The 27,701-nt window shown below is 40.5% G+C and overlaps 1 protein-coding gene and 1 long non-coding RNA gene across 3 annotated transcripts in view; one reads left to right on the top strand and one right to left on the bottom strand.

The window, feature by feature from the left end:
* The window catches only part of LOC108704519 (relaxin receptor 2), a 174,786-nt gene that overhangs the window by 15,337 nt on the left and 131,748 nt on the right, over positions 1-27,701 (bottom strand). For both annotated transcript variants that reach the window (XM_041572645.1, XM_018241093.2), the window contains exons 11-15: positions 9,682-9,753; positions 9,096-9,167; positions 8,573-8,644; positions 7,609-7,680; positions 7,233-7,462 (exon numbers count right to left, since the gene is read on the bottom strand). In XM_041572645.1, the coding sequence (XP_041428579.1) occupies positions 7,233-7,462; positions 7,609-7,680; positions 8,573-8,644; positions 9,096-9,167; positions 9,682-9,753 (518 nt within the window). The remainder of the gene's footprint in view (positions 1-7,232; positions 7,463-7,608; positions 7,681-8,572; positions 8,645-9,095; positions 9,168-9,681; positions 9,754-27,701) is intronic.
* On the top strand, positions 102-27,668 carry LOC121396970. Its single transcript, XR_005963288.1, has 3 exons — positions 102-472; positions 7,225-7,549; positions 27,336-27,668. It is a non-coding gene; the product is annotated as an uncharacterized LOC121396970 (long non-coding RNA).

Raw genomic sequence — 27,701 nt, forward strand, 5'->3', positions numbered from 1 at the left:
TATTGTGAAGGGGGCTGTACTCACACAGACGCATGTATCCGCGTAATGCAGGTGAAATGCAACATACTGTGTCCCACCTGCGTTTGGCGCTGACATGCGTCTGTGTGAGTACAGCCCCCTTCACAATAATTGAGTGCGTCTACTCCTGCGCTCCCCTGAGGCTGAACAGAAGAAACCGCAACGCAGGGAAGTGCAGGAAAAACTGCCCGTGTGTAAGTGTTAAGGATTGATGCAATGATGGAGCAACTCTGTCCCTTTAAAACGGAACACCAATAAACTCCAGGTGGTGCTAGTTTTTAATCAGATGCACATTGCAGAGCTGCATAGAAACCAGAGCAGCCAGCAGTATACAACAGGTTTAAAGAGTAACATATTATAGACAATTGCTTTTAAACTGAATGATTGCAAAAAAAGCAATGGATCATACTTTGACCCGATACCAGTGGGTTCCCTGGCACAGCAAGCATATAAGGTACAGCTTTTCTGCTTCCCTTTATCTCTCTCTCTCTTAACCTTTTGCCTGTTTGTTCATTTTATTAATGACCATCCTATGCTGCACATTTGCTTTTCTGTACACAGTAGAATTTATTCTTCTAATGATGTAGCTACACTTCTAACTGTATTATTCCCTTTGGGTACATACAGAGAGACAATTATTCATACAAGGTGCATTAAGACTAAATGCAGAGACATTTGGCTACTTTTGCTCATTGTAAATTGTGCTTGACAAAGAGATAAATGTGTGTATCCATGATTAAGCCAGAGGTGTGGGATACACACACACAGAGCTTGTGCCGTGCAAACAGAGAGTTATTCTCAGTATAACATATGGGTGCTGAGCACTAGGCAAGAACCCAAAGCTTAAGGGCCAGATCACATCGGAATGTAAAACTTGGAACACTCTAATGCAGAGTAATGGCTGGAATTAGCAGAGTAACAACCTTGGCTGGCAGGACAGACACCCACTGCCATGGTTAAGAAATAATGTGCTTTTTATTTTTAGGGGACTCAAGAAGGGATAATATCTGCTCCCCAAGAGACCTTAGTGGTGGAGTTAGGGAAGAAGGGTGCAGGTGCTGAGAATTCAGCAAAAATCAGAACCAACCCCCATACAGAAGAGCAGCATATCCACTGCTATATCATCACCAGCCAACAGATGGCCCTATATACATTTGCTGTTCTCAGAGGGGCTGTTTTACAAACACAGGCGCTAAACTGCCTCAGTGCAGTTGCCCATGCCAACCAATCCAATATTTGCTTTCCTTTTATAACTGGTATTAGACGGAGATATTAAACTGATTGGTTGTGATGAGCACCTGCACTCATGCTACCAACTATGTTAGTAAGTGAGCCATAGAGTGCCAAATCTTTCCAGTACGGAATTCTTTATCATTAAACCCGTTATCCAGAAAGTTCCAAATTATGGAAGGGCTGTCTCTCAGACTCTATTTTATCTATGTAATCCAATTTTTTTTTTTTGTCAAATATCTTTATTTTGTTTTACAAAGAAATAGAAACGGAAGAAAATCAAAATACAGCCGTTGCTCCTATTTTCCATGAAAACTCTTACAGAAAGTAATGTGTTGCATGTAAAAAACAGCTTCGATAATGCAAAGATACAGATTACAATTATTGCTTTCAACAATAAGGAAAATAGGACACCAATATTAGTTAGACAGAAAAGAATAGACAGAAGTGGTAAAACAGAAACCAAAGAAATGTATCCATAGGGGGTGCATACTCAGTGAAGAATATGATCACATAAGAATATAGGTGTGTTTTGGGGAAAAAATGGCAAATCTAGGGTGCTGTCCTCCTTACGTACCCATATCTAACCTATGTAATCCAAATTTTTAGAAATAATTTCCTTTTTCACTGTAATTTCACCAACATTTTTTTAAAATACTATGTACTGTCGCCCCTGCATTGGTAAAAGTTGTGTTTGCTTTAGAAATACCAGTCTAGTTTATAAACAAGCTGCCATGTAGCCATGGGGGCAGCTATTTAAAGGACCAGTAACATCAAAAAAATGTTTTGAACAATTCGTTGGTATACCTGTACATTGAAAAATAAACACCAACACAAATTAAGCTTTTAAATTGCAAAGCCTTTATTAAAAAATAACTTTCTGAAACTCCACTTCGCTCTTTTTGAGAAAAGGCTACAGGGCGACCATCCATTCTGCAGCGATTGATTTCTCCTCCCTGGCTATTGATTGAAAACGTCAGGGAGAGATGGAGGAGCAATGCTGGGAAGTGGGGAGCAACTGGCAGGCAATGGTGACGTCGGCTGGAGGATACGACATGTGCATCGCTTAGAAGTGCTGCCCCATCTTGCCAGGAGATATAGCCAGGGAGGAGAAATCAACTGCTGTAGAATGGATGGTCGCTAAGTTTGCAGCCTGGCAGGTAAAAATGATGACTGATCCCAATGTTAATAATAGGGAAAAAGGATAAATCTATAGGAAGGCTGGTATTTTTTTCCAGAAAAGGTGGTAAGCCTAATGGTCGCCCTGTCTCGAGAAAACCAATAAGCTCTGTAATAGAATACAAAGCTATGCTAAAGCGTGCATCTGTAATCTGCTACTGTATGTAACCTGAACCTTGAGTTGCTGCCCCCATGGCTACACAGCACCTTGTTTATATAAACTAATGATAAGCTTTCTGAAGCAAACACAACCGGTTTTATCAATGCAGGGTGTTACTGTTCCTTTACATAAATGAATAGGATTGTATTGCCTCCTCTAAGGATTCATTATATCTTGCTTGAGACAAGGTACTGTTTTATTATTCCAGATGAAAAGGAAATACAAAATTAGATAAAAAAAAAAATTCTATGGGAGATGGCCTTTCTTTAATTTGGACTTTTTGGATAACAGGTGTCCTGATAACCGATCCCATACCTGTACAGATGTTTTCTGGGGTGAAGGCCTCTAGAATGATTGAATCAGAACAAAAAGAACCCATACAACCCATGCATTACACATGCTAGGGTTAAATTAGGAACATCAGCAAAGAATCTGTGACTGGAATGTAACTTTCTTTAGCTAGCAGATAATTGTACTGGGCAATACTGTGCTTATGGCAGGATACTACTGACTTTACAAAAAATTTTAAATAATTATATATAAAAATTTGGGGCGGTGGAGTGGTTTTCCTTGTATGCTTTTAAACACACATTAAAGGTAAGGGCACACTGGGCGATTTGGGGAGATTTGGTCGTCCGGTGACTAATCGCCTCGTCTTTGCAGCAACCAATCTCCCTGAATGCCTTTCCTCTGTCTTGCGCTTTGTATTCCGAAGTTGTCTCACGAGGAAACTTATGGCGACTTCGGAATATGAAGTGTCGCGTGTGCCTTCATTATAGCCGGCGCAAGACAGAGGGAAGGCATTAGGGGAGATTGATCACCACAAAGACGAGGCCATTAGTCGCCAGGCGACTAAATCTCCCCAAATCGCCCAGTGTGCCCCTACCCTAAACGTGGGCACTGCAGGGTTTCCTACACGTACAGTGTTGTGCCAAATTTGCAGTCAGGCCTGGATTTGTGGAGAGGCCGTCCAGGCCTAGGGTGACAGAATTTTAGGGGGCGTCATGCTGCCCAACCACACCCACACTGGGGATGTGTAGGAGATACCATCGTTTTTTACGTTCCCCCTGTGCCAATCCCCATTGCTTCGGTCCCGATGACATTTAATCGAATAAAAGGGAGGGGATGGGGTGGGTGATGAACGACAGCGGGCCTAGGGGCTCCCACTATGTAAATCCGGCCTTGTTTGCAGTGCCTTCTTAGAGGGCTGCCCACCTTACAATTAACTTTTAGTATACTGATGGACAGCAGCATCACATGGTAATTTGCATTTTCCATCTTTCAGTGGTTATGAGAACATAAAACAGAACATAACAATCAGCAGCAGTGCTTTTATTTATTTATTTTGCTCCGTACCGCCCTTGGGAAAGGGGTCTTGGCTTGACCTTTATGCACATTCCTCTTTATACTGCCTACATTCCATTAACACTCTGATTAAGAATCCATGTCCTGTCTTTTCTGTCCAAGCTGTCCGTCTGTCTAGCAATGCACTGAGCTGCACTTTGCACATTCCCCATCTTGCGAATATAAAAGGCAGCTGAACGCGGCATGTGTGAGTGTGAATAGCAGGCCCACAGTTTATAGAAGCAAATGCCTCTCTTTAATCTCCCCATTAATGGGCACGGTGTGGGGTTTTGTATAGCACCTTTGTATTGCACTTGTTCTTCTTGCAAAAAGCTTAATTATAACTGCGTGGAGGTGTGAAACCAACGGGGGGCTCTTTATTTCAACTGGTCTCATAACGTTAATGGATTTTTATCCCCTCTCCTAGGAATTGCTATAATTATTTGTCACCAGCACCTTGTAGGGTTTGGTCACTGTACAACATGTGGTAGCTAACATTGTTTTAGTAATGGCACCTGAGAGAACATTTTTGGGACATTGCTTTCATAAATGCCTGTGTGTGTAGCAGACCCAGCATTTGCCAGGGGCTCCGGAGTATTGACACCTGAACAAACACATGAAATATTTATTTTTCTCCTAGAGAAATCCTTAATTTCCCAATGGTCTGCTAAAAGCCTGATACTTCTGAAAGTGGTACCCTGTTAAAGTAGGACCTTTCACCCAGACACACAAAGCTGTATAATCAAAGTCCTTTTCAAATGAAACATGAAATCCAATTTCTACTTTTTTTTTTTTTTTTTATTAAAGCATTCATAGCTCTTGTAAGCTCATTTAAAAATCTCTGCTGTTCATCAAATATTGTCTACCCTGCCTCTATTACTTTCACTTTCCATTCAGCACTTCCTGGATTTCACTGTTCTCCACACATTCCCCCATTCTCTTCACCTTCAGTTGTGCAGCCAGGGCATGGGGATGGACATCAGGTCCCCCCATTCTGAGATGATTCAAGGCTTGCCTTAATAAGTGTACACAAAATGGCTGCCTGCTTGCTATAATTATGAATTCCCAGACTGAAGGAAACAAGATTCATATAATTTATATAGTGTAATTAAAGTTCATTTTGCTTGACTAACGTGATAAAAATAGGAATTTGTTTGGGTGACTAGTCCCCTTTAAGATACACTTATAAAGCATACATAATATGGGCAATATATACATGTAGTTCCAATCACTTGTTAAACCAACTGCCATCCTTGCTTCCAAATCTTTGTGCAGGTATAGGATCCGTTATCCATAGGGCTTCTAATGGGGGGGTAGGCTGTCTTGTATAGACCCCATTTTAATTAATTAATTTAACATTTTAAAACATATTTCCTTTTTCTCTGCGGTAGCAAATGAGTATCTTGTACTAGATCCCAAGCAAGATATATACACTATGGAGACAAGGATACCAGTTTTCTGAACAACCCCTTTAAAGAAGGTGACTGTAAGGCGTCCTCGGCGCATCCAAGATGGCGGCGCCAAGAAGAAGCCATGCGGCCGTCAGATGCCAGCGTGACGCTGGCGTTTTCGCGCAGCATATTTACACCGGCGTATTTACGCTGGTGCATACTTTAGATGCTGGCGTCCAAAAACGTGCAGACGCTGGCGCATATTCTGGCGCACGTCCTGTGACGTCATCTAGCGCATTTTGGCGTGAAAATCCACCTATTTAAAGTCGCCAGAAGGTTCTCTCAGTGCCCGAGTATAGGTTCTTTTATCCTGAGTTCCTGGGTGTTTACTATTATTGATTCCTTGATCTTTGACCTTGCCTGAAACCTCGACTTTGATATCTTGCTGCCTGGACCGACCTCTGCCTGGAATATCGACCACGTTATCTTGCTGCCTGGGCCGACCTTTGCCTGAACTGACAATTCTTCTGCCTAAACCCTTTGTACCACGAACTGTGTTTGCCTAGTTGCTTCCTCCTTGGTCCGCACTCCAAACTGCGCCTTCGGGCCCTGACAGTGACCTAATCTTCAGCTATACTGAAGTTGGCCATCCGTCAGCACCCTCAGTCATAGTTTCATGCATAAAGATCAGAAGACACCTTGGCCAAAAGCAGATTCGGTCTCTTACCCGCACAGCAGAACCAAACTTTTCTGGATGACGAGAAATATTGAAAGAAAATTAAGCCATCACTCCCTTGAAGCATTGCACTTGTTTGGAAGCGATGTAGAGATTCCTCATTGACTCTCAGTGTAGGGTTGCCAGTGTAGGGACCCTGAGATTTGGGTTAAATTACTCAGGCAGTTCCCCTTTAGTATTTGGACACCTAAGGGTCCTTTAGTTAACTCAGGCAGCTATGTCCCTTGCTGGGTCCACATTAGTTCACGGAGATTGTCCACTAGATGGCACTGTTTGTCAATATAAAGGGGTTTAGCACCATACTGTCTGGGTCTGTCCTGGTACTTTGCCTCACTAAGAGGTACTACAGGTCCAGGTCTGCTGGGAAAGTTAGTTAAGTGTTAGTGATAGTAATACGGTAATAGTCGCTCTAGGAGTGAAAGTCAGCACAGGGTAGCTAGTGAGCAGATGTGGCTCCAACGAGGAGAAATAGTGGGGTTAGGACCCCGTGGAATTTGAACCACTAGAGCAGGGACTACAGTGGGTGAGTTGAGGACCAAGTCCAGTGCCAAGATACAAGACCCCAGGCTGAGAAACCCATGCCTTAGTGCTTCACCAGAGGGATAGTGCCCAGTGAGTGTGGTAACTATTCCCCAAGTCTATTGTTGCTGTAACTTTGAGATCTATTGAATATTAGCCCGTCTGATGTACCTTGTACACCCTGGAGGGAATACTACTGTTTGAAGCTACTCTATGATTACTGTGAACATCAAAGTGGTTGTGAACTACGAACTTTCCACTGTTCTCTGTTAATAAACAAGTTATAGTTTACTACAAAGAAACTGTCTAGCTGAATATCCTGCTGTACCGGGAGTTGCACTGGTACACTGGGGGTCCAGGGCACACTTCCAGCAGTTTTAGCCTGGTCACACACAGCCTTAAAACACAGCAAAAGTACACTCAAGGGTGTGCTACACCTACATATCTAACTAATGATAAACCAAGGGTGAGTCCCCAGGAGATGGTAGTTCTACTAATGCAATGATGCATAAATCAAGCAAGTTCCTGATTTAATTTATAACATGGGCCCTTATGCTTTATTATAGGAAATAAGGAAGAATTAAATATCTATTGGGCTTTAATGTATGTGTGAAAATTCACTGTAGCTACTCTTTGTACTGATACAGATACTTACAGCACAGAGATTTGATGGACATCGTATGCTGGCAGTTCTCGGTGACAATGAAAGAACGCATGCAGATGACAAAGAGGTTCCCAAAACAGGTGACACAGGCCATCACCCACACAAAGACACGGAGCAAGATGTTGGCCAGAAGGTTCTCAAAGGAAGAGATGCCATCACTTTTGGGATTACAGCTGCGCACGTGAGGAGCATAACTGCAGTACTGGAACTTTTTAAAATAGCTTTGGGAAGAGAAGTACAAAATTTGTTAAAGGAAAGTCTTGAAGAACACATAGGGAAAAACACAAAGTATGCTGATACTAGAGCAGGTACGTGGGCAAGTCTTAAGCTGATCCTGGTTTCTGTGGTTGTCTCTCCTCATACTTACATGTGAGACAGATTGACAAGGCTGGAGAACATGCGGTTATGAATGTTGGGAATCTCTATATCTTCCATGATTCTGTCAATGAAAATGAATAATGGAATGAATTCCATTCAGAACATGTAATAGTGTTTCAAATCAAGCGTTTACCCTTAACCAGCCTTGACCTGCATAGATTAAGGTCTCGGCTGCATCAGAGTGACAATCAAAATACACAGACTTCTGCTACAGTTGAAAGCTATTGGCAAGATGTCTGTCGAATAAATCAACAGACATCTTTAATGCAAATGAACTCTCGTTTCTCTGCAAATCTCTGTATATGACCATAGGTTTGGTGTTACTTCGTGCTATCATACACATATTTTAATCATTTGTGTTACAACTTTAAGCTAGTGGTGTGCTTCGTTATTCTTGATAGGGCTCAGTATCATGGATTTTTGTATTAATGACACATTAATGACTTATTTCATTACAGTGATACAGACACTTAACCTAATGATACCTTATGATTCCCAAAATATTAATACTCTGAGACTGTAATATCAGTCTTGGTCGACCACAGAGCTGATCTATGTAGACTGAGCATGTGTTTTTATGTGTAGCCTGTCGGTGAGGGTGGACTTTCCCTGCTGAACAGATTTAAAACATAGGAGGATGCACCTGCCAGTCAGAGCTGACCCATGCAGATTGTGCTTCTGTTGTTTCGTGTGTCAGGAAGGTGGCACTTTATTAATCTGACACAGGAACTTCTTTGATAGAAAAGTACATTATGCAAGAAACACTGCACAAACTAGTACTACGTTTGTTAGCCAATGCTGGCCACAGTTTAAAATTTTCAGCATAAATTTGAAATTTGTAAAATTAGAGACGGACATTTGATAATCACAGGAGGTTCTAGACGTGCGATGTAAAATAAGATGAATATTGGCGTAGATGCATATTTAGCAGGGTACTTATCCAGGGTACTTACAAGGATTGTAGGTTAGAGAGTAGGTCAAACTGATTTTGCTGGATGTGTTGCAAAGGGTTGAAGGAGATGTTTCTAAAAAGTAAATAAAGACAGTTTGGCAATGTTGTTTTCCAGCTCAGTTCTCTTAGATTAATGGCAACCAATCCCATACTTCTACACTCATTCTTAATGCAGCCCAAAAAAGGGAAAAGTAAGGTTCAGGCTTTAGGACAGTAACAGTAAAATCTGAGGGTGAATGATGATCTACAGAGCTTGTTAAGAGAGATGGGGGTTCTGAACTAATGTTTGAGTGAAACAGCCTGAAATCCCTCTGCTGCCAAGTATTGCATTGTGCTTAAACCTAAACCTTTTGACGTAAAATGAACGGGGAAATTGAACACAGAACAAACAGATTCTTAGTGAATTCCAAACACTAACTCTTAATACCAAGATGCTTCTGTGACATTTAGACGGTGCATTGTATGTGATTTAGATACTGTTCACTTTACGTTTACGAACATTCCAATGAACATTTAACACTCACAACAGCTGGAGGTCCTGCAGGTTAGTGAACAAGGCCGGAGGCAGCTCCACAATCTGGTTTAGTGACAGGTCTCTGCTCATAGACGAAGGAGACAGAATTAGTCAGCTCATAATTCCTATCGGTTTGTATGGGGAAATAACAACCAACATGTGTGCTATGAAACTCTTCGTATAAAAACTGCCTTAGTTCTACTAGTAGGTGTGTCTGGCTAAAGGCATGATATTTTATGGCAATATCCCACCATGTCACTCCATTTATATAATTCATTATTGAAGTGTTTTCCATTAAAATAAATGTGAAATCCTGTGCTGTGCCAGGTGATGTTAAAATAAAGTTTTCCCCATCATCATCATTTATTTATATACTGTAGCACCGACCAGATACGCAGTGCTTTGCCCCATCTGTGCATACTATATTTCTATGCTGTGTGCTTTTAGACCATAGTCCTTTTTGGTCAGGAAGTAGTGGCTTCTTTTTTTAAAGTAAAAGACAGACAGAAATATTTTGTAGTTGGCCCACCAAATCTTCCCTGCTTGTCATTTGTGGTGCTTTGTGGAATAGAAAGTGAGAATATTACAATACTCACAGGTCCACCAACTTGTTCATTTGGGATAGCGCACCCTTTCTGATTTTCCGTATTTTGTTCCTGCTTAGGCTCCTGTAAAACAAAAAAATGTTGATAAAAAATAAATCATCCAGCTCCTTTTATGTCACCCCCCATTTATATTATGTGTTTATGTAGAACTCACATTTTACTTGGCACAGAGGTTGTTGTTAACCATTCTCCTCTCACCGCTGCACAGTAGAGCTAAACAAATCTAATTTCCTTATTACAACCTCATATGTCCCTATATAGACCCTTCTTACTCCTTTTCCTCCATACATTTATGTTCTTCAATAAATGGGTTCTTTAACTCATCCCTGCATCCCACTCAATATCTGTCACTTTCCTCTTCCAACACATGCCTCCATGCCTCATTTGATCTCTGGAACATATTTATTATTCTTTACTCGTATAGCACCATCATATTCTGCCGTGCTTTAAGATAATACATCATTTGCCGTTGCCGCAGGGAACCTTACTATTGGTACTAAATCTTTTATAGCTAACAGGTACACAGACTATGTGTCTCTAATCCCCTAAAACAGAATTATCCAATATCTGGTATAGAATAAAGGATGTATTTCTTTTAAATCCCTAGAATCTCTGGTGTCCATATAGAAATAAAACAGGGCAAATTGCATAGATTTTTGCATGTCTCTTTTTGATTTAAGCTGCTCCATGCATTTGGTGGTGAAAGACAATATTAAAGGGTTAAAATTACATTTCTCACTTTTAGCAAATAACACTTTTTACAGTAAATTGTTGGTGATGATCCACCCTAAACAGCATGGAGGCTCATTTTTGGCTTCAACTCAGTTAGGCACCCTTGATCTAGATTCTAGACAATCATCATGGCATAGTTCGGGCCCTTATGGAACTTCTCTGTTTGTTTTTTCCTAAATGTATTTTAAAATGTTGAACTGAGACTACTCCGTACAGGTATGGAATTAGTTATCCAGAAAGCTCTGAATTACGGGAATGCCGTCTCCCATAGGCACCCTTTTTTCCCAAATAATAATTTTTGAAAATGATTTCCCTTTTCTCTGTAATAATTAAACAGTACCTTGTACTTGATCCCATCCACAATATAATTAATCCTTATTGGAGACAAAACAATCCTATGGGGTTTAATTAATCTTTAAATTATTTTTCTAGTAGACTTAAGGTACTGTATGAAGATCCAAATTACAGAAATATCCATTATCAAGAAAAACCCAGGTCCTGAGCATTCTGGATAACAGGTCCCATACCTTTCTATAACTGAGCCTGCCAAATAGAGTAGAGAACTTGCCCAGAGCCAACTGCAGCCGTTGTTGTTGTTTTTTTCTATTAAATGCAGTGTGCTTCAAAATAGATACAGCTCAATATAATACCTGCATAATGCTCTCCCCAATGGATACAGAGATCGGATGTGTTAACCAGCTTTAATTGTCTTCTTCTAATAAAGAATAATAATTATGTTGTAAATATGCCAATAGCAGCCACATCTCTGAGCATGTTACAAAGGTTTTCAGTTGCTTATGTGCATAAATATGGTTAATATTGCTTGTGTGGGCCCGTTTCTCCATTATAGATCTGCCAGAAATACCTGCTCTTGTACTTGTACCTGCTCTTGTACTTTTACTTCATTATGTAAAAATGAATATGGCTAAAATGCCATATTTTATATACTAAACTTATTGTACTAACCTACAGTTTCAGCTTCTCAATAGCAGCAATTATTTAGGACTTCAAACTGGTCACATACTCAGTGGGCTCTGAGCAAAGCTTAGGGGTCGTTGCAAATGAGGCTGGCCTGTAATATAAGCTGATGCTACAAGGCCAATTATTAAATTCTGATACTAGTTGCTCTGGTTTCTGTGCTGCCATGTAGTAGTTATCTGTGTTAATTACTAATCAAATACAAAAAAAGAGAGCTGTGGGTGCGCTCCTAAGGCTAAGTTAAAATGTGTTTAAAGTACAATGGAAACGTAGAATGGAATATATGTCAGCGATACATAATCACAACACTTCGGCTTACGATAAGGTATGGACGAATTGGATATATCATTTTCCCAACATTCACACAACAGCATAGTCACTATGATCTTCCAGAATTTAGGGGCCCAGAGCGCCTATACAGCATGCGCAGTTTATGACTGCAGAATATGGACACGACTACGTTCTTTGATCAGGGCCTCTTTGCACCAAGTCCTCCTTTCCATTTTTTTTTCTGCGATACTTTAGACCTATACCTCCTACCTCCATATCACTCTTTGACTGGTTTACCCAGATACCATACTCCAAACCTTGATGTGGAGTGGGGCTGCACCTTGTGAAACCTTAAGACACTATGCTATTATATTGTATTTAGTCAATCATATCCACAACCTTGCATATTTCAGTTTCTCAACTGTATAATGTTTTTTTTTTTTTTTTTTTTTTTTCTTTTCTGTTTTCTTATGTTTCTTATGTTTCCTATTTTGTCCTACTTATTATTTGTGTAAAATTCATAAAACTACTTAAATAAAGAGTTATAAAAAAAAGTACAATGGAAATCGCCAGTGCTCAGGCTAACTCACGCTGTGGCGTTGACCAGCATGCATTTGCATTATAAAAAAAGAGAAAAATTGCCAGCGCACGGTTTGCCTTTAAAAAAATTTTTAACAAAAAATCATGTTAGTACCACACTTTGGCCAAAATATGTAAGCTCACGTGCCACGTCAAGGCCTCTCAGTGTACGTGAGTCCTACACTATTTAGGAGCATTCTACATTTGTAGTGCTTTCAGATATATGTTAATTGGCTGGGGCTAAAAAGCTCCTTGCATTTTCACTATAGCCCCTTAGTTAAGGGGAAGATCGTGGTCTTATTACTTAGTCACATTGTTTACTGGGGGACTTGATTTTTAATGCACTACAAAGGAAGGTAATTATTCACAGCTGTATGTTTGTTAGCTATGGGTAAGTGCACAATGGTCTTATTTCTCAGCCACACAGTTTGCTGGGGGATTTTAAAAGAGAATAAATCTGTGGCAGGCACTCCAAAAAGGCAATCTTCCAACAAGTTGGTTATTTTTGATCATTTCAGTTTTTTATTTTTAAAGTTACGATTCCCTGTATGTATAGGATATGGATAACTACAGTATATAACTATATATATATATATATATATATATATATATATATATATATATATATATATATATATATATATATATATATATATTTAGAACTACTAATCCTATTCAGTAGTTCCTTTTTCATAATGACTAATGTCATTTAACTTATATTCTTTTATTGTATTTGTATAAACATTTGTATATATTTTTGTAGTGATGGTTTTATAATCATACCAACCCATGTCCTTTAAAGGTGTAATTTGAGCTAATATTTATCTATTTAAAGGGTCTATCTCAACAGTTTAAATTGTTAGCCCTAGCACCTCTTAAAGGTTCTTTAAAAATTTATAAAAAAAAATGTTCAAATCCAGTGATACACACGTTCCAAACTTTAGTTTTAGTGGTCCGTCAGTTTCTATTTCAATATGTACTAAGATGGCGTTGACAAATTATCATGTGTATATCACTTTAACATCTACACTTTTCTAAAAGGACCTATAGGTGTACCAAAATGGCCTCTACTAAAAAGAGGCTTGGTTCAGTACCAAAAAGAGGCTTGGTTTATTTTTGATAAAACTCTCCCTAAAGAGACACACTTGAGCTAATTGTACACACGGGTTGGTCTGATGTGGGGCATGCAGGGATTGGTCAACGTTTTATTGTTGGAGTGTTGTGATTAGTGCACTTTTTGTTTAAATATTTATGCTTGAGCTTCACTTACTCAGCCTATATAAGTGTTTGTAACACGAAACGTGTAAGGCGGAGGACACAATAAATCTTTTCTGGGCCACTTCCTAAATGTGGTGAGTAAATACTCCACTCCATGAAAACCCATTCTCTGCTTCATTACAATATTGATTTTAAAAGCACTACAAACGTAGAATGCTCATAGTGTAGGACTCCCGTACAATGAGGGGCCTTAACGTGGCATGTAAGCTTACATATTTTTGTGGTACTAAACACCTCATTTTTTGTAAAAAAAAAAAAAAAAAAAAAATGTTTTAAAGGCAAACCGTGCGATGGCAATTTTTCTTTTCTTAAAGGGGTGGCTCACCTTTAAGTTAACTTTTAGTGTGTTATAGAATGGCCAGTTCCAATCAACTTTTCAATTGGTTTTAATTATTTAGTTTTTTAAATATTTGCCTTTTTCTTCTGACTCTGCAACTTTCAAATGGGCGTCGCTGACCCCTTCTAAAAATCAAATGCTCTGTAAGGCTTCAAATGTATTGTTCTTGCTAATTTTTATTACTCATATTTCTATTGAGGCCCACTCCTATTCATATTCCAGTCTCTTATTCAAATCAATGCCTGGTTGCTAGGGCTATTTGGACACTAGTTACCAGATTGCTTAAAATGCAAATTCAAGAGCTGCTGAATAAAAAGCTAAATAACTCAAAAACCTTAAATAATAAAAAATGAAAACCAATTGCAAATTGTCACTCTCTACATCATAATAAAAGTTATCTCAAAGGTGAACCACCCCTTTAATGCAAGTGCATGTGTTTACAAAAACAGAATTTTTTAGTTACAAAGTTATGACCAGAAAGTTAAAAAGCCACCATACCATGTCAAGGTAAACCCCACATCGTGGTCCCTAACTTGTTTACCTCTGGTCATAGTATAAAAGGTCTTGAACCTCTCTGCATTGTAGCATTACTTGGAGTAAGTATCTCCTGAACCTCGGTTTCAGTCTAGATCCTCCCCCCACCACTGGCTTTTGCAGTTTTAAGTCTGACTTGCCGTACCTTACCTCCCCTTAAGCACCTTGCTTGTACCGGCTCCATCCCTTGCCTCCTCCCTCAGCCCGACCCTCTTTTTCCCACCACTGCTGGCTACCCTTCTTTGTTCTCTTACCTGGGGCTAGGAGGCCAGAACCTATCCTTAGACTACACCTTGGGGTAAGGGAGTCCTTGCCTAACCCCATCTCAGCCCTAGACGTGCTTCATTCCTCCTAAGAGAGGGAGAGAGACTGCCCAAACCAACGCACCTATACACAACTTTACTTTGCCTTTACTATTGTTTTCCATTATTTCATTGTTTTTTATAAAAATAAGCATTGGTTTGGGCAGTCTCTCTCTTAAAAGCTGCAAAAGCCAGTGGCGGGGGAGGAACTAGCCCTCAAGACACTTATTCCAAGTAATGTTACTATGCAGAGGTATAAGACCTTTTATACTATGACCAGAGGTAAACAAGTTAGGGACCACCGTGTGGGGTTAACCTTGACGTTACCGGCCAGTGGTGGGGGCGGGAATTAAGGGGCGGACCATGATGCACAAAAGGGGCGGATCCATCGGGACGTGACACAAAAGGGGCAGAGCCACGGGGGTAGTGCCGCAAAAGGGATGGGGCCACATCGCCTGAAGCCGAAGAAAATTTAAGTTTTCACCGGCGGGCAATGGTAAATGGTATTACAAATTACCTGCAGCTACATTGCCGGTAAATTTGTAATACCAGCCGGGTGGCAACCCTACATGGTTTGGTGGCTTATCACCTTTATGATCATAACTTTGTAACTAAAAGTTATGATCATTTACTTAGACAGGTGACCAGGGAATGTGCACTGATTAATTGGCCAAGTCAGTAGCACTTCCATTGTACTTTAAACACATTTTAACTTAGCCTTAGGAGTGCACACACAACCCCCCCTTTTTGTATTTTAATTACTAATCATTCTTATATTGTGATATTTCTATTCTGTGTATTGTATATTGGGAGTGGGTCCCTAAGCTCAGTAAGTGACAGCAGCACAGAGTATGTGCAGTGAATCAGCAGAAAAGAAGATGGTGAGCTACTGGGGCATCTTTGGAGACACAGATCTTCCCTGTTTAAAGGGTTGTGGTTGCCTTGGGCTAGTAAAGAAACTAAAACCATAATTTACAATATTTCTAGCCTGCTTCTTTAGTAAAGCTTTACTTCTCCTTTAAGCTTAGGTTGCTGTATCATGAATAACCCTTCTAAAATATCCAGCTAGTGCAGAAGGGCTGCACTGGTCAGTAGACATATTCCTGTTTATGGCATGATACAGTAACCTTAGCTAATGTGGCTATTGGATTTGCTGGTGTTTGTGGGAACACCGTTTTAAATCCTGTGTTACAATTAAACGTCTGCCAAATTAATTATATATTCATATGAATACATTCTCCATTACTGTCCCATTGGGCTCATGAATCATTAGGAATGCATTTCAGCTTTCTTATATTAATGTATATTTAATAGCAGCCTATTTAGGATATTTATCCTGCTGATTACAAATTGCTTATTTATAATGCCCGGGAGCCGCCACGTGAGGGATTTTGCTGTGTAAGTCAGTAGGTTCCATTTAAAGCCTTCCTTTAATGTCATCTTTCATTTGGGGCACCAAGCTTTGGGGGAAGTGGTGGCATATTGGACACATTTCCTCCTTATTAATGGGGACAATTAATTATATTTAATTATAGAAATGTAGGGACCTATAGGATATCCTCCTATCCCCTACCTTTTGTATGTAGTTCTCTTTTCCCTTGTTATTGGGCCAAGCCCTTCTAACTGGTAAAGTGTAACACCCTCACCTATTGGACAAAGAGTGTAATGACACTCCCCTGCCACACTGCTATATAGTGTTGTGCAGGGAGTGGCCTCTTCCTCTTTGGCTCCTGGTGCTGCTGCTAGGTGAATCCCCATTGAGCCTGGGATCACCATAGGACCTGACACCTTTGGTGCTAAGTCAGGGACCAGGTAACCCCGTGAACGAGGAACAGCTAATATAGTAAGATCTTGTTATAGACCAGGGGTCCCCAACCTTTTTTACTCGTAAGCCACATTTAAATGTAAAAAGAGTTGGAGAGCAACACAAGCATGAGAAAGTCCAAGGGGATGTCAAATAAGGCCTTTGATTGGCTGTTTGGTAGCCCCTATATGGACTGGCAGCCTACAGGAGAGTCTGTTTGGCAGTACACCTGGTTTTTATACAACCAAAACTTGCCTCCAAGCCTGGAATTCAAAAATAAGCTCCTGCTTTGAGGCCACTGGGAGCAACATCCAAGGGGTTGGAGAGCAACATGTTGCTCGCGAGCTACTGGTTGGGGACCACTGTTATAGACTCTCTAGGAGAGTAAGACAGAGAGGTGTAGCAGAAAGAGCAGTTGTCGCTCCAACGAGGATTGTAGAAGGAAGTAGCTTCCCACAAGGCCTGTTTGCCTTTAGAGCAGGGAACTCAGTTGATAGGCATCTAGGTTAGCAAAGGACTACCTGTACCCTACCTGATCGATCCCGATCCCCTCACTGGCAACGTCGGTTAACTGGGAATTGATGTACACCTATCTGCAATATCCTTTAGGAGTCGCTTCTGTCTGACTGTGAACCTTGTTATGTCCAAAGTGATTCCATCTGCTGTGTCCTATACAATTTGTAAGTAAACCTGTGGTCATTTGCCTCTGGCATAATAAATCTGTGCTCCTGTTTTACTATCTAAGAACCTCCTGGCGTCCATTATTCTATTTTTACACTTATATGCCTGTGAGTTGTAGTTCAACTACAGTTTAAAGGGGAAGCTTCCATTTGGCGAAGGCTCTGCCCTGGGTGAAGATTCGCAATGTAACCCATGCTCACTACTTAGCTGGACACCCTTAACTCCTAACTGGCAGGATAGGCCAAGAAAGCGTTACAGAAACTTGTGTGATTCTTTCTCTTTTTGCTATGGCGCCCTATTTCCACTACAGGGTAGAGCCGGTACACTATGATTTGGCATTCATTTTCCAAGTCAGAACAGATTGGACTGTAATAGTCCTCCCTATATATATATATATACAGTGGCGATTCTGTCTATAATGCCGCCTGAGGCGGCCTTCTTTCGCCGCCCCCACCCCTCCCCACGGCACTAACCTTTATAGCGCCGGAGAGGGCAGGGGCGGTCCGCGACGCTTAGTGCAGAGAGCGCAATAGCGCTCTCTGCACTAGAAGAGCCGAATTTCCGGTTTGAAAACCGGAAATTCGGCTCTTAGTTACCAGGAGCGGCATTTTTGCCGCCCCTGGCAACCAGGGGGGCGCTGCCGCCTGAGGCGAGTGTCTCAACTCGCCTCATTGGTGGAGCGCCCCTGTATATATATACAGTATATAAACTGTGTCAGTTTCTTCAGAGTCCTGAGAAAGACTACCTTTGGCTTCCTGTGCCCTGAGAACAGCATACTTTGCTTTTCAGAGCCCTGGCAAGAACCCTCTTTCTGCCGCACCCTAAAAAGAGCATGCCTTTCTGCCTCTGGGGTTCCCTACTGACTATACATACACAGTTCTCTCTGGGGCCTTGCAGTAGCACCTTGCTTTCATACTCTCCCAGCACTTCCTGTGCAGCACTTCCTTCCTGTCAGCTCCCCCCTCCTTACACAGAGGAGAGACAAATATACATAGCTCCCTACATAATTGTCACTAATTTTGGTCAGTTTTGGAGGTACCTATAAAAATGTTGTACATCTTTCATTTACTTGTTCCTGTCAAGTGTTTCCAAATCTATGGGGAAGGGGGTAGGCCAGCTGCAATGGTAGTAGTGATGTGAGGTTATAAAGTTGTTAACTCTCCCTATTTTATCTGGCGTTACCCAATTTTGACCTCCTACCCCCCAGCCTCCTGTCACTTTAAGGAATTTTGCAGTTCTCCTGAATTTTGCAGGTGATGTCATGGGTGCGTCTGCATGAGCTGTGTGCAAACCGTGACATCGCTGCACTCAAAATTTTCAATGCGCCCCACAATTTTTTCCCCCTGGTTTGTCAGCCAACCACATTGACCGCCCTGTAAAAACTGGCCTGTACTTGATTTTGAACTGAACCTGTACTCACCAGTGATGTCACGGTGGGGCAGAGACCTGTCACTGACATCACCCACAGGGAGGGCTCGCTGAAAGATAATACGCAGGGGCTCAAGTGGCCAGTCTGGCAAAATCAGAAGCTGGACCCACCCAAACCTATGTTAGTTACCCCACTTTGCAACCCAAACCTGACTGAACCGCGAGTATTGAATAATCCTGCACATCACTAATTGGAAGCTTTGGAACAAGGTTTTCAAAAATGTTTTGCTTAAAATGCTCAAAGTAGTCCTGTGTGCCAGTACCCTAAGGCTCTTGTATATCATCTACTGCAGGGCTGTCCAAATGGCGGCCCGCGACCCCCCCTTGTGTGGCCCCCACCTATCTGCTGTGCCTGTTTACCATGTGTAAAATTTAAATGGTATCACTACAGAGATTAATTGGCCCCTGCATTGTTTAAACCTCAAATTCAGACTAATCCTCTATACTGTTCACGCCTGAGACCAGACTGAAACTGCCCACATTGTTCACCTGTTCACACTTTATACAAAATGCCAATGGGGCACCAGCACTGTGACACTGTATGCAGTATATATTAGAGTGGTCCTGATAGGTTTCCCTGTCTCTTGCTCTGTTCCGCCTTCCATATGCTCCCTGTGTGTGCCATACTCTGCCAGTGGAACATAAGCCTGGTATTTGTTCTGGGGGTTTGTTAGAATTTGAAAATAAATGTTATTGTTAGGGATCCCTAAGGTGTTTAATAATGTGCTGGGGGTGCTGTGTTATCCAAGTGGAAGAGGAGGCAAATGGATTTAAGGCTATGTCTTACTATGACACCCTTTTTCACATATGAGTGATAAGTGATATCTCTACAGTGAACACCAATTATTTGGTTATTTGCTGTGCTACCATAATTAATGCGGACATGATCTTGTAATATGGGTGTGGTTTAAAGTGGTTGTAATATGGGTGTGGTTTCCATTATCGGCCCTCCACTATGTAGGCCAGAAAAATTCCGGCCCTCAGTACCACAGAACTTGAACAGCACTGATCTACTGTATAGCCAACAACTGATCTCATGATTAGGTCTATGGAACATGTAGCGCCCTCTCCACTTGCATTCAGCCAGCAGAGAAATCATCTGACTGTGGCCATTCAGCCTGTCATTGACTTCAGTGGTATGCACCGGATTCACCGTATGCTCCTTAAATGACAGTACATAGTTATGTCTGTAATTCAAATTCCCCTTCCTACATATTTACCAATATTACTCCAAATCAAGGAACAATCCAGGAACAGTCCTCGTCTGTTCTCATTCACAAAGTAAAAAGATCCTTTCATCTTATCTTAAAGGGTGACCTCTTGTCCAAATGTGAATAAAAATGTCCCAAAGGAAATATTTATTTTGCCGGTATAAACAGTAAAGATTTGTGGTTTTCATCCTACCATAAGCACTGGAAAGTACATGTATTCTCTAAGCAGCATAGACCCTTTGTACAGCTATATAGATGCCACTGATATAACAGCCCATCTTTCGGTTATGTGCCTTCCCACATAATAATATTTTTTACCAGTCAGGTGGCAACCCTGATGATTCTCAGAATCCATAGCTGAGCAGCATTAGTGAGATTTAAGGCGTGCACTGAGATTTATCGGAGCTCCCAGACTCGGTTAGCAGGGGTCCCCAACCTTTTTTACCCATGAGCCACATTCAAATTTAAAAAGAGTTGGGAAGCAACACATACATGTCTCTGGGGTGCCAAATTAGGGCTGTAAATAACTATTTAGTAGCACCTGTGGACTGGTGGACTGGCTGCCTACAGGAGGCTATGTTAACCAGTACATCTGGTTTTTAGGCAAACAAAACTTGCCTCCAAGCCTGGAGTCCAATGGGAGCAACATCCAAGGGGTTGGTGAGCAACATGTTGCTCCTGAGCCACTTTTTGGGAATCCCTGCTCAAGAGGGACTTGCAGTAACCTTGATTCCCCTATGCAATACCCTTCAATGAACCAAAGTTTGTTGAGGCTGGTAAAAAATGAGGAGTCCACCATTCCTACTTGAGTAGGTAAGCTTAAAAATGCCCTCATGAGAAAACTACATGGATCACTATAATGATCCAGGCATATGATTGGATCAGACTGATTTGCAAATATCACCTTGTTTTTTTTGTTTTTATTTACCTGGATCTTGCTGTGTATGACTTGCTAAAGCCAGCCATAGACGCACAGATTTACCTTCATCTCTCGACCTGCCACTAACCATTTAGACCAAATAAAATAGTAAAAGAATAGATCAGATGATGTTCTGCCCCTGACAGCAATCGTACGAAAGTTAGGTCTGACAAAAGCTGGTGACAGGCTCCCACTGTCATCGTCAATATATCAATATGAGATTATCAGCAGCCGAAATTTTCTAATCGCCTGAACGACCGATCGCCATGGCATGAAAAATGTCGGGACACTCCACAAACAGCCCAAAAATCATACAAAACTAAGATTCATCAAATCTTTGCGTCTATGGCCATCTTAAAGCCAGACATCTCTTAAAATTATCATGATTCTATAAAAATGTTTAAACAAAGCACCCATATTACAAATATGGAAAATATCTTCTAAATAATTGAACTTCCCCTTTAAGTACTGCACAGTGGATTCTAACTCAGATTATGAATTTAATTCTGTTCCAGTTTTTAATCTGATTAAATGTAAAACTTGTGTCACACTTATTATCATATCTGACAATATGTGGATTCCCAGAGCTGCTACTTAACTTTCATCTTAAATACATAATCTTTCAAAATAATCCAGCCCTAAGCACAAGGGAATCTCCAGAGAAAAATCTAAAGTCTATTCAATGGAAACTATGCAGTGGCTTTTAGCGTATGTCTATTCTAACACACTGTTCCATTTACCAGATTCATAGTATAAGTAACCAATGTCCGATTCCCACATTTTCTAATGTAAACTGTAGCTACAGATTTATTTTATTTTGCTGAGCTGTTTGGCTCAATGAAGGTTGATTTACAGCAGAGATAAAGATCAGAGCATAGGGTCTGGATGGGAAGTTAGAGGTTGGAACATATGGAGCACACATTGTAAATAGTTTATTTACAAAACACAAATATTTTCCGTTTTTGCCAACCATGCCTGATTTGCTGGGATTCTACCATTTTTGGAGATCTGTCCCTTGGGGTTTCACTCTTGTTTTCATGTACTGCCATAATTATTCTTGGAAGTGACAGCACTATTAGAAAATAGATGGGACTTGTGAACTGTTTCATGCAATCTACTTAACTGGTTTCTTAGTAACTCGGGATCATCTCACTACTGTTTTCTGGGTATAAACTATAGAACGTGATCCCCAACCAGTGGCTCACGGGCAACATGTTACTCACAACCCCTTGGATGTTGCTCCTAGTGGTCTCAAAGTTGGTGCTTATTTTTCAATTCTTGGCTTTAAGGTAATTTTGATTGCAAAAAACTGTGTACTGCCAGCAGAGCCTCCTGTGGGGCCCCAAAGCTCTATGTAGCTCTAAGAAATATTTGTGTCCACAGCTTTGACGACTCCACTGTGATATTTTACAACATTCTTATTAACTGTAATCCAGCCCCAGAACATTTGTCATAATTGATCCTCCTTCATGGGGAGAGTTAGCTAGCTCTGGTCTATCCCAAAACTGGTCACACATGGAAGATTAAGGCCCCTTCAGACCAAGTTGATAGTTTAACTGCTTGTGTATGGGCCGGAAAAGTGGCCAGACATCTAGGTTTAAAGGGCACGTAAAGGCAAAAAAATAAAGTCCCATTTTTACTTTCTTTAATGAAAAAGAAACCTATCTCCAATATACTTTAATAAAAAAATGTGTACTGTTTTTATAAGAAACCTGACTGTATGCAGTGAAATTCTCCCTTCATTTACTGCTGTGGATAGGAATTGTCAGATGGTCCCTAACTGCTGAGCAGGGAAACAATCATACTTATGAACAGCAGGGGGAGCCCCCGCCTTACTTCCCAGCAATGCAGAACTCAAGCCGCTTTGTTTATGACGATCCCTAAGCAGCCCAGACCACACTGAGCATGTGCACAGTCTTAATCTTGCAAAGATGTTTAACAAAGTTACAAGATGGTGACCCCCTGTAGCCAACTTTGAAAGCATAAATTATTTGTTTGATAGGCTTGTGGTGCAGTATTTAGTATACAAAATACAGCATTTCTAGCCTTATTCTAGTTTAGACTTTACATGCCCTTTAAAAATCCCATCGGGTGAGAACTGCATTGACTCATTGATTATATTAGGTGCTCTAAAGCAGAACAAGCAAACCTTTCTCTGTAGTTCCCCATGTAAGGAAATAGAGTGGAACAAGGAACTTCAGACAGTATCCAAGAAAGACACAGAGGCATTTTTCACCTCTAGAGGGGAATCTTAATGGGGAACTAAAACCTAAATAAGAAAGTGTCTAGAAATGCTATATTTTATATACTTGTAGCACACCCTTGAGTGTTCTTTTGCTGTGTATTAAGGCGATGTGTAACCAGGCTTAAACTGCTTGTAGTGTGCCCAGACCCCCAGTGTACCCGTGCAACTCCCAGTACCTGGTGTGGATAAATGCAGCAGGCTATTCAGCCAGACCGTTTCTTTGCAGTAAACTATAACTGGTTTATTTACAGAGAACAGTGGCAAGGAAGTAGTTCACAAGCACTTTGATGTTCACAGCAATCATAGAATAGCTTCAAACAGCAATATTCCCTCCTATCAGTCACAGCAACCATAGACTTTGGGAATAGTTACCACACTCACTGGGCACTATCCCTCTGGTGAAGCACTAAGGCATGGGTTTCTCATCCTGGGGTCTTGTATCTTGGTACCGGACTTGGTCCTCACCTCACCCACTGTATTCAGCCTGGGGTCTTGGGTCTTGGTACCCTATCTGGTCCTCAACTCACCCACTGTAGTCCCTGCTCTAGTGGTTCAAATACCACGGGGTCCTAACCCCATTATTTCTCCTCGTTGGAGCCACATCTGCTCACTAGCTACCCTGTGCTGACTTACTCCTATTACTGTATTCACTATCACTAACTCACACTTGACTAACTTCACCGGCAGACCTGGACCTGTAGTACCTCTGTGAGGCAAAGTCCCAGGACAGACCCCGACTGCATGGTGCTAAACCCCTTTATATTGACAAACAGTGCCATCTAGTGGACAATCTCCGTGAACTAATGTGGACCCAGCAAGGGACATAGCTGCCCTTAGGTGTCCAAATACTAAAGGGGAACTGCCTGAGTAATTTAACCCAAATCTCGGGGTCCCTACATACTGAACTTACTGTATGAGCCTAGAGAGGTTCAGTAGCCCTATAGCAGATATGGTGCATTCCTTCCCATTTTAGATTCTGTTAGGCCAACTTTTTCATCCCAACAGCACTGCACATGCTCAGTGTGCTCTAGGCTGCTGAAGCTAGTTTGGGGCTCATAAGAATCGGGAACACTTTAAGCAGAAAATAAGGTTACTGCTGCCTTAATAGCTGATGCTGCAGGGCTGATTATTAATCCATTCTCATGCAGAGCACTGGTTTTTGTGCTTCCACGGAATGATTTATTACTAATTAAACTGTTACTGTGAATTATGTAAAATATGCTATGCTATATATTATAAACTGATTCTGGAGCTCAGGCAACTAACAGCACGAGAGCATGTTCTGTGAATCTGTAGAAACAAAGGTTTTTGGAGGCACGAATCTTCACCGCTAAAGGGCTGTGCTTGTAACAAGTTTAACACATCCAGACTAATTTTGTTGTTGAGCTTTACTTCACCTTTATTGTGGATCATTGCCTTTTTTTGTTCTTGTAAGCAGAACTGGGTGAATTTGCTTTGAATGCTGTGAAAGCTTTTGTATTTCCAGGGGGAGCTGGGAAACAGTAGAGCAACAGTGAATGGGTAATTATATTCATTATTAGTCATTTTCACAAATAAAGAATCTGACTCATAACAGCTCTAAAAAAAAAAAAGGTAAGCAAAAGCAGGAGGTCTATTGAAGTAGCCTTACCCTGAATTTTTATCACCCCAAAGTAGTCAATCAAACTGCAAACTTGAATTTTCAGACACAGAGCTACTGTCACATTCTTCCATATACAACAGATCCTAAACAACCTACACTGGGCTGGGAAAAGGGATGCCAATGTTTTTTTTTTTTTATAATAGGGAAGAAACACAGCAGATATAAAGAGGTGTGTGTGTGTGTGTGTGTGTTTTTTCTTGTAAATATAAACTGTTGCAACCCTAATGGCTGACATTATTCTTTATTATTATACTTATATTTAAACATATTCGGTCAACATATTCCATATATATCATTGTCAGACCTATTAGCCTATCAGCCTATTAGTTTGATGACTCCTGGGGGGTGCGTTGTTTGATTGTACTTGTTCTTGTTGCTACCTTCTGAGGTACTGGGACGAGTCCATTCTATGTATATCGTCCATATGTTAAAGAACTTAGTTATTTTGTTCCTTTCTGATTGTTGCTTCTAGCCAATCCATGTGAAAGATATGGCAAGTAATTTTTGTTTAAAATTCACTTTTGTCATGCAGAAGGGCAATTCAAATATGTTATATGGTATTGGTTGCTACAGGTTTCCTATAAAATCTAGCTTCATAATGTATATGTTTTTTTCTGGTTGCCATAGTCACTGAAAGGCAGAACACAAAGGCATATAAAAATAAAAATAAATAAATAATGGCAAAGTTGCTTAGATTCCAATCTGTGACGGTAAACTGTAAAGATGGGGGGATAGTCTGAGGTCTGCAAACTATACATTTTGTAAGTGTATACGTCTGACCAGTGTTTGTGTGACAGCAGTAAGCTTTGTCCATTAATTAGAATGTCATATATTGGGAATTATGTACTTACAAGCATGGCTCTGGATACAGAATATATGTCTCTGTGTATATATGTTCCTATATGAAGTTTAAAACTTAAATCAAAAGTTTTAGGATGAATTGCTTGAGGGCAACAGGAGCTCATGCATCTGGCTTTTCAACATACTGTATATTTACGGAGTGTTTAAATAACTCTAACTTCAAGAGAAAGCATGTGTCGGGCATACATTTTTCCCTTCCCTCTCCATAGGATAATTTTCTGGGCTGTGTCTGACTTTCCTATGCCTATTCCCCGTACTGGATTGCCAGCTTTGCTCATACCCCAGAGAGACTGCTCCATGTCATTCAAAGGCATACGTATAGAGGGAAACAGAACCCATGGCTGCTGGGGCCCTGGTAAATAACTAATGCCCTGAACTACCTCAATGCCCTTTCACGGGTCATGTAGGGAGGTGATAGGGCCCAGTAATCTACTTTGCTGGAGGAATCAGGGATGTGAGGTTATGAGCCTATGAGTAAGAACCCCAGGAGGCATGAAACGCGTTGGTCTATTTCTCCAGTCCGAATAATTTTTTTTTTTCTTCCTGAAGAATCTCACAATTTAGCTTTGATGTGAGGTTATGCCCCTGACACAGTGAGCCTAAGGTTACAAGATCTTATGATAATTAGGACACTTCCAAATCCAAAGCAGAAGAGCTGCACTGATTACATGTGACCAGTGCACTTGCAACTGGAAATTTTCATATCATTTGGTGTCCTTATATTGGTCCCCTGATGCCATAAAAGCTGTGGGTAGGCAGATTTAATTACTAAGCAAGCAAAAGACCACCAACAGGAACAGATAAACCACTTTAAATATCCTTAAAAAATTTCAATTCATTTTGAGGCAGAAGTGCCGGTTTTCTTTCTCCCAACAAGTTTATCAGTTCTATTGTTTGTAGACTTGTTTTATGGCGCCATCTGGTCTGTTCTGCTCAGTGCAACTTCAGATGACATGTTGATGACCTTACTGTCCAAATAGAACATAAATACCATGCTTTCTAAAAAGGATGCAGAATATTCAATTTTACTTTAAATTTGCTTTTTGCTTTGCTTTTTAAAATATGTAATTCAGAATAACTTTCCATTATACATGTTTAATTACATACTGTATTTTCAATTGTTTCAATGTTATTTGTAAATGTAAATAACACTGAAGGCAGTATCTGTCTGGCTACATATACAGTATTCTCTAAACTGCTGGTTCTGAATTTTTGAAACAATTTTGCAAGCCAAGCCGACTCCTGTGTTTATTGCTTTACTTGGTTTAGTCAAACCCGAAGAAGAGAAAGGGAAAAGCAAATATTGCTTTCAATAGTGATTCCATCTACTTTGTACAAGTGAATGTGAAAGCATTGAAAATTTGGTAATTCATGTATATTGGAAAGGTGTTTAGAATGGTTGTTTCTTTCATTAATTAGAAAATCATTTTTTGGGTGGAGATTCCAAACATTCCAAAAATGTTCCCGCTCCTTTAATATAAATGTAGATAAGGATTTCTGTATTGGGCTATGGGTTCTTGTACGCTTATTTTTTTTTTTTTTTGGACATCTGATGGGCTTTATCTTATTCGGAAGTAATGGAACTATTACGTTTTCCATTGGTGCCATATTCCCATATACTTAAGTTTGACTTTCCAATGTGCAACCACAGATTTTCAGTAAATATGGCTCAATTAACTGATGGACACATCTCCATCTTGTGTCATTATTGCATTCGACTGCACAACTTTCCCTAAGTGTTGCATGTTACCATCATCCTTCATACAAACTGACTCAAATGGCACTATATACCCAAGGTTCTGTCTTGCTAATATTTTTGCTTCTACTCTTCTCATTCTCATCAGATTTTCAATTTCTGGGTGCTTATGGCTGTACACCTAACAGGCAAATCCATGGATGCTGCTCTTACCATACAGAATGGTATATCTGCTTGTACCCTGTCTGCCCATTAAAGGTAACGTTCAATGTTCATTACTATTCTATTATATCGTAATCTTCTAATTCTACTTCTGCTAATCTTCAAATCTCTCTGGCATTGGAACTGAGAAGAGGCATGCTTTCTCTTGATCCAGACCCTGTCTACTACAGTTTTTCTTTTCCTTTTTTACAAAGACAAATGTAAAAAAATATATAGTCCATTAATTAATTGCCTAGAGGATCCCTTTTCAATACACATACAGAACTTTGTTACTGGCTAGAAACCACCCAAC

This window comes from Xenopus laevis, chromosome 8L (genome assembly GCF_017654675.1).
Source record: "Xenopus laevis strain J_2021 chromosome 8L, Xenopus_laevis_v10.1, whole genome shotgun sequence".
Classification (NCBI taxonomy): domain Eukaryota; kingdom Metazoa; phylum Chordata; class Amphibia; order Anura; family Pipidae; genus Xenopus; species Xenopus laevis.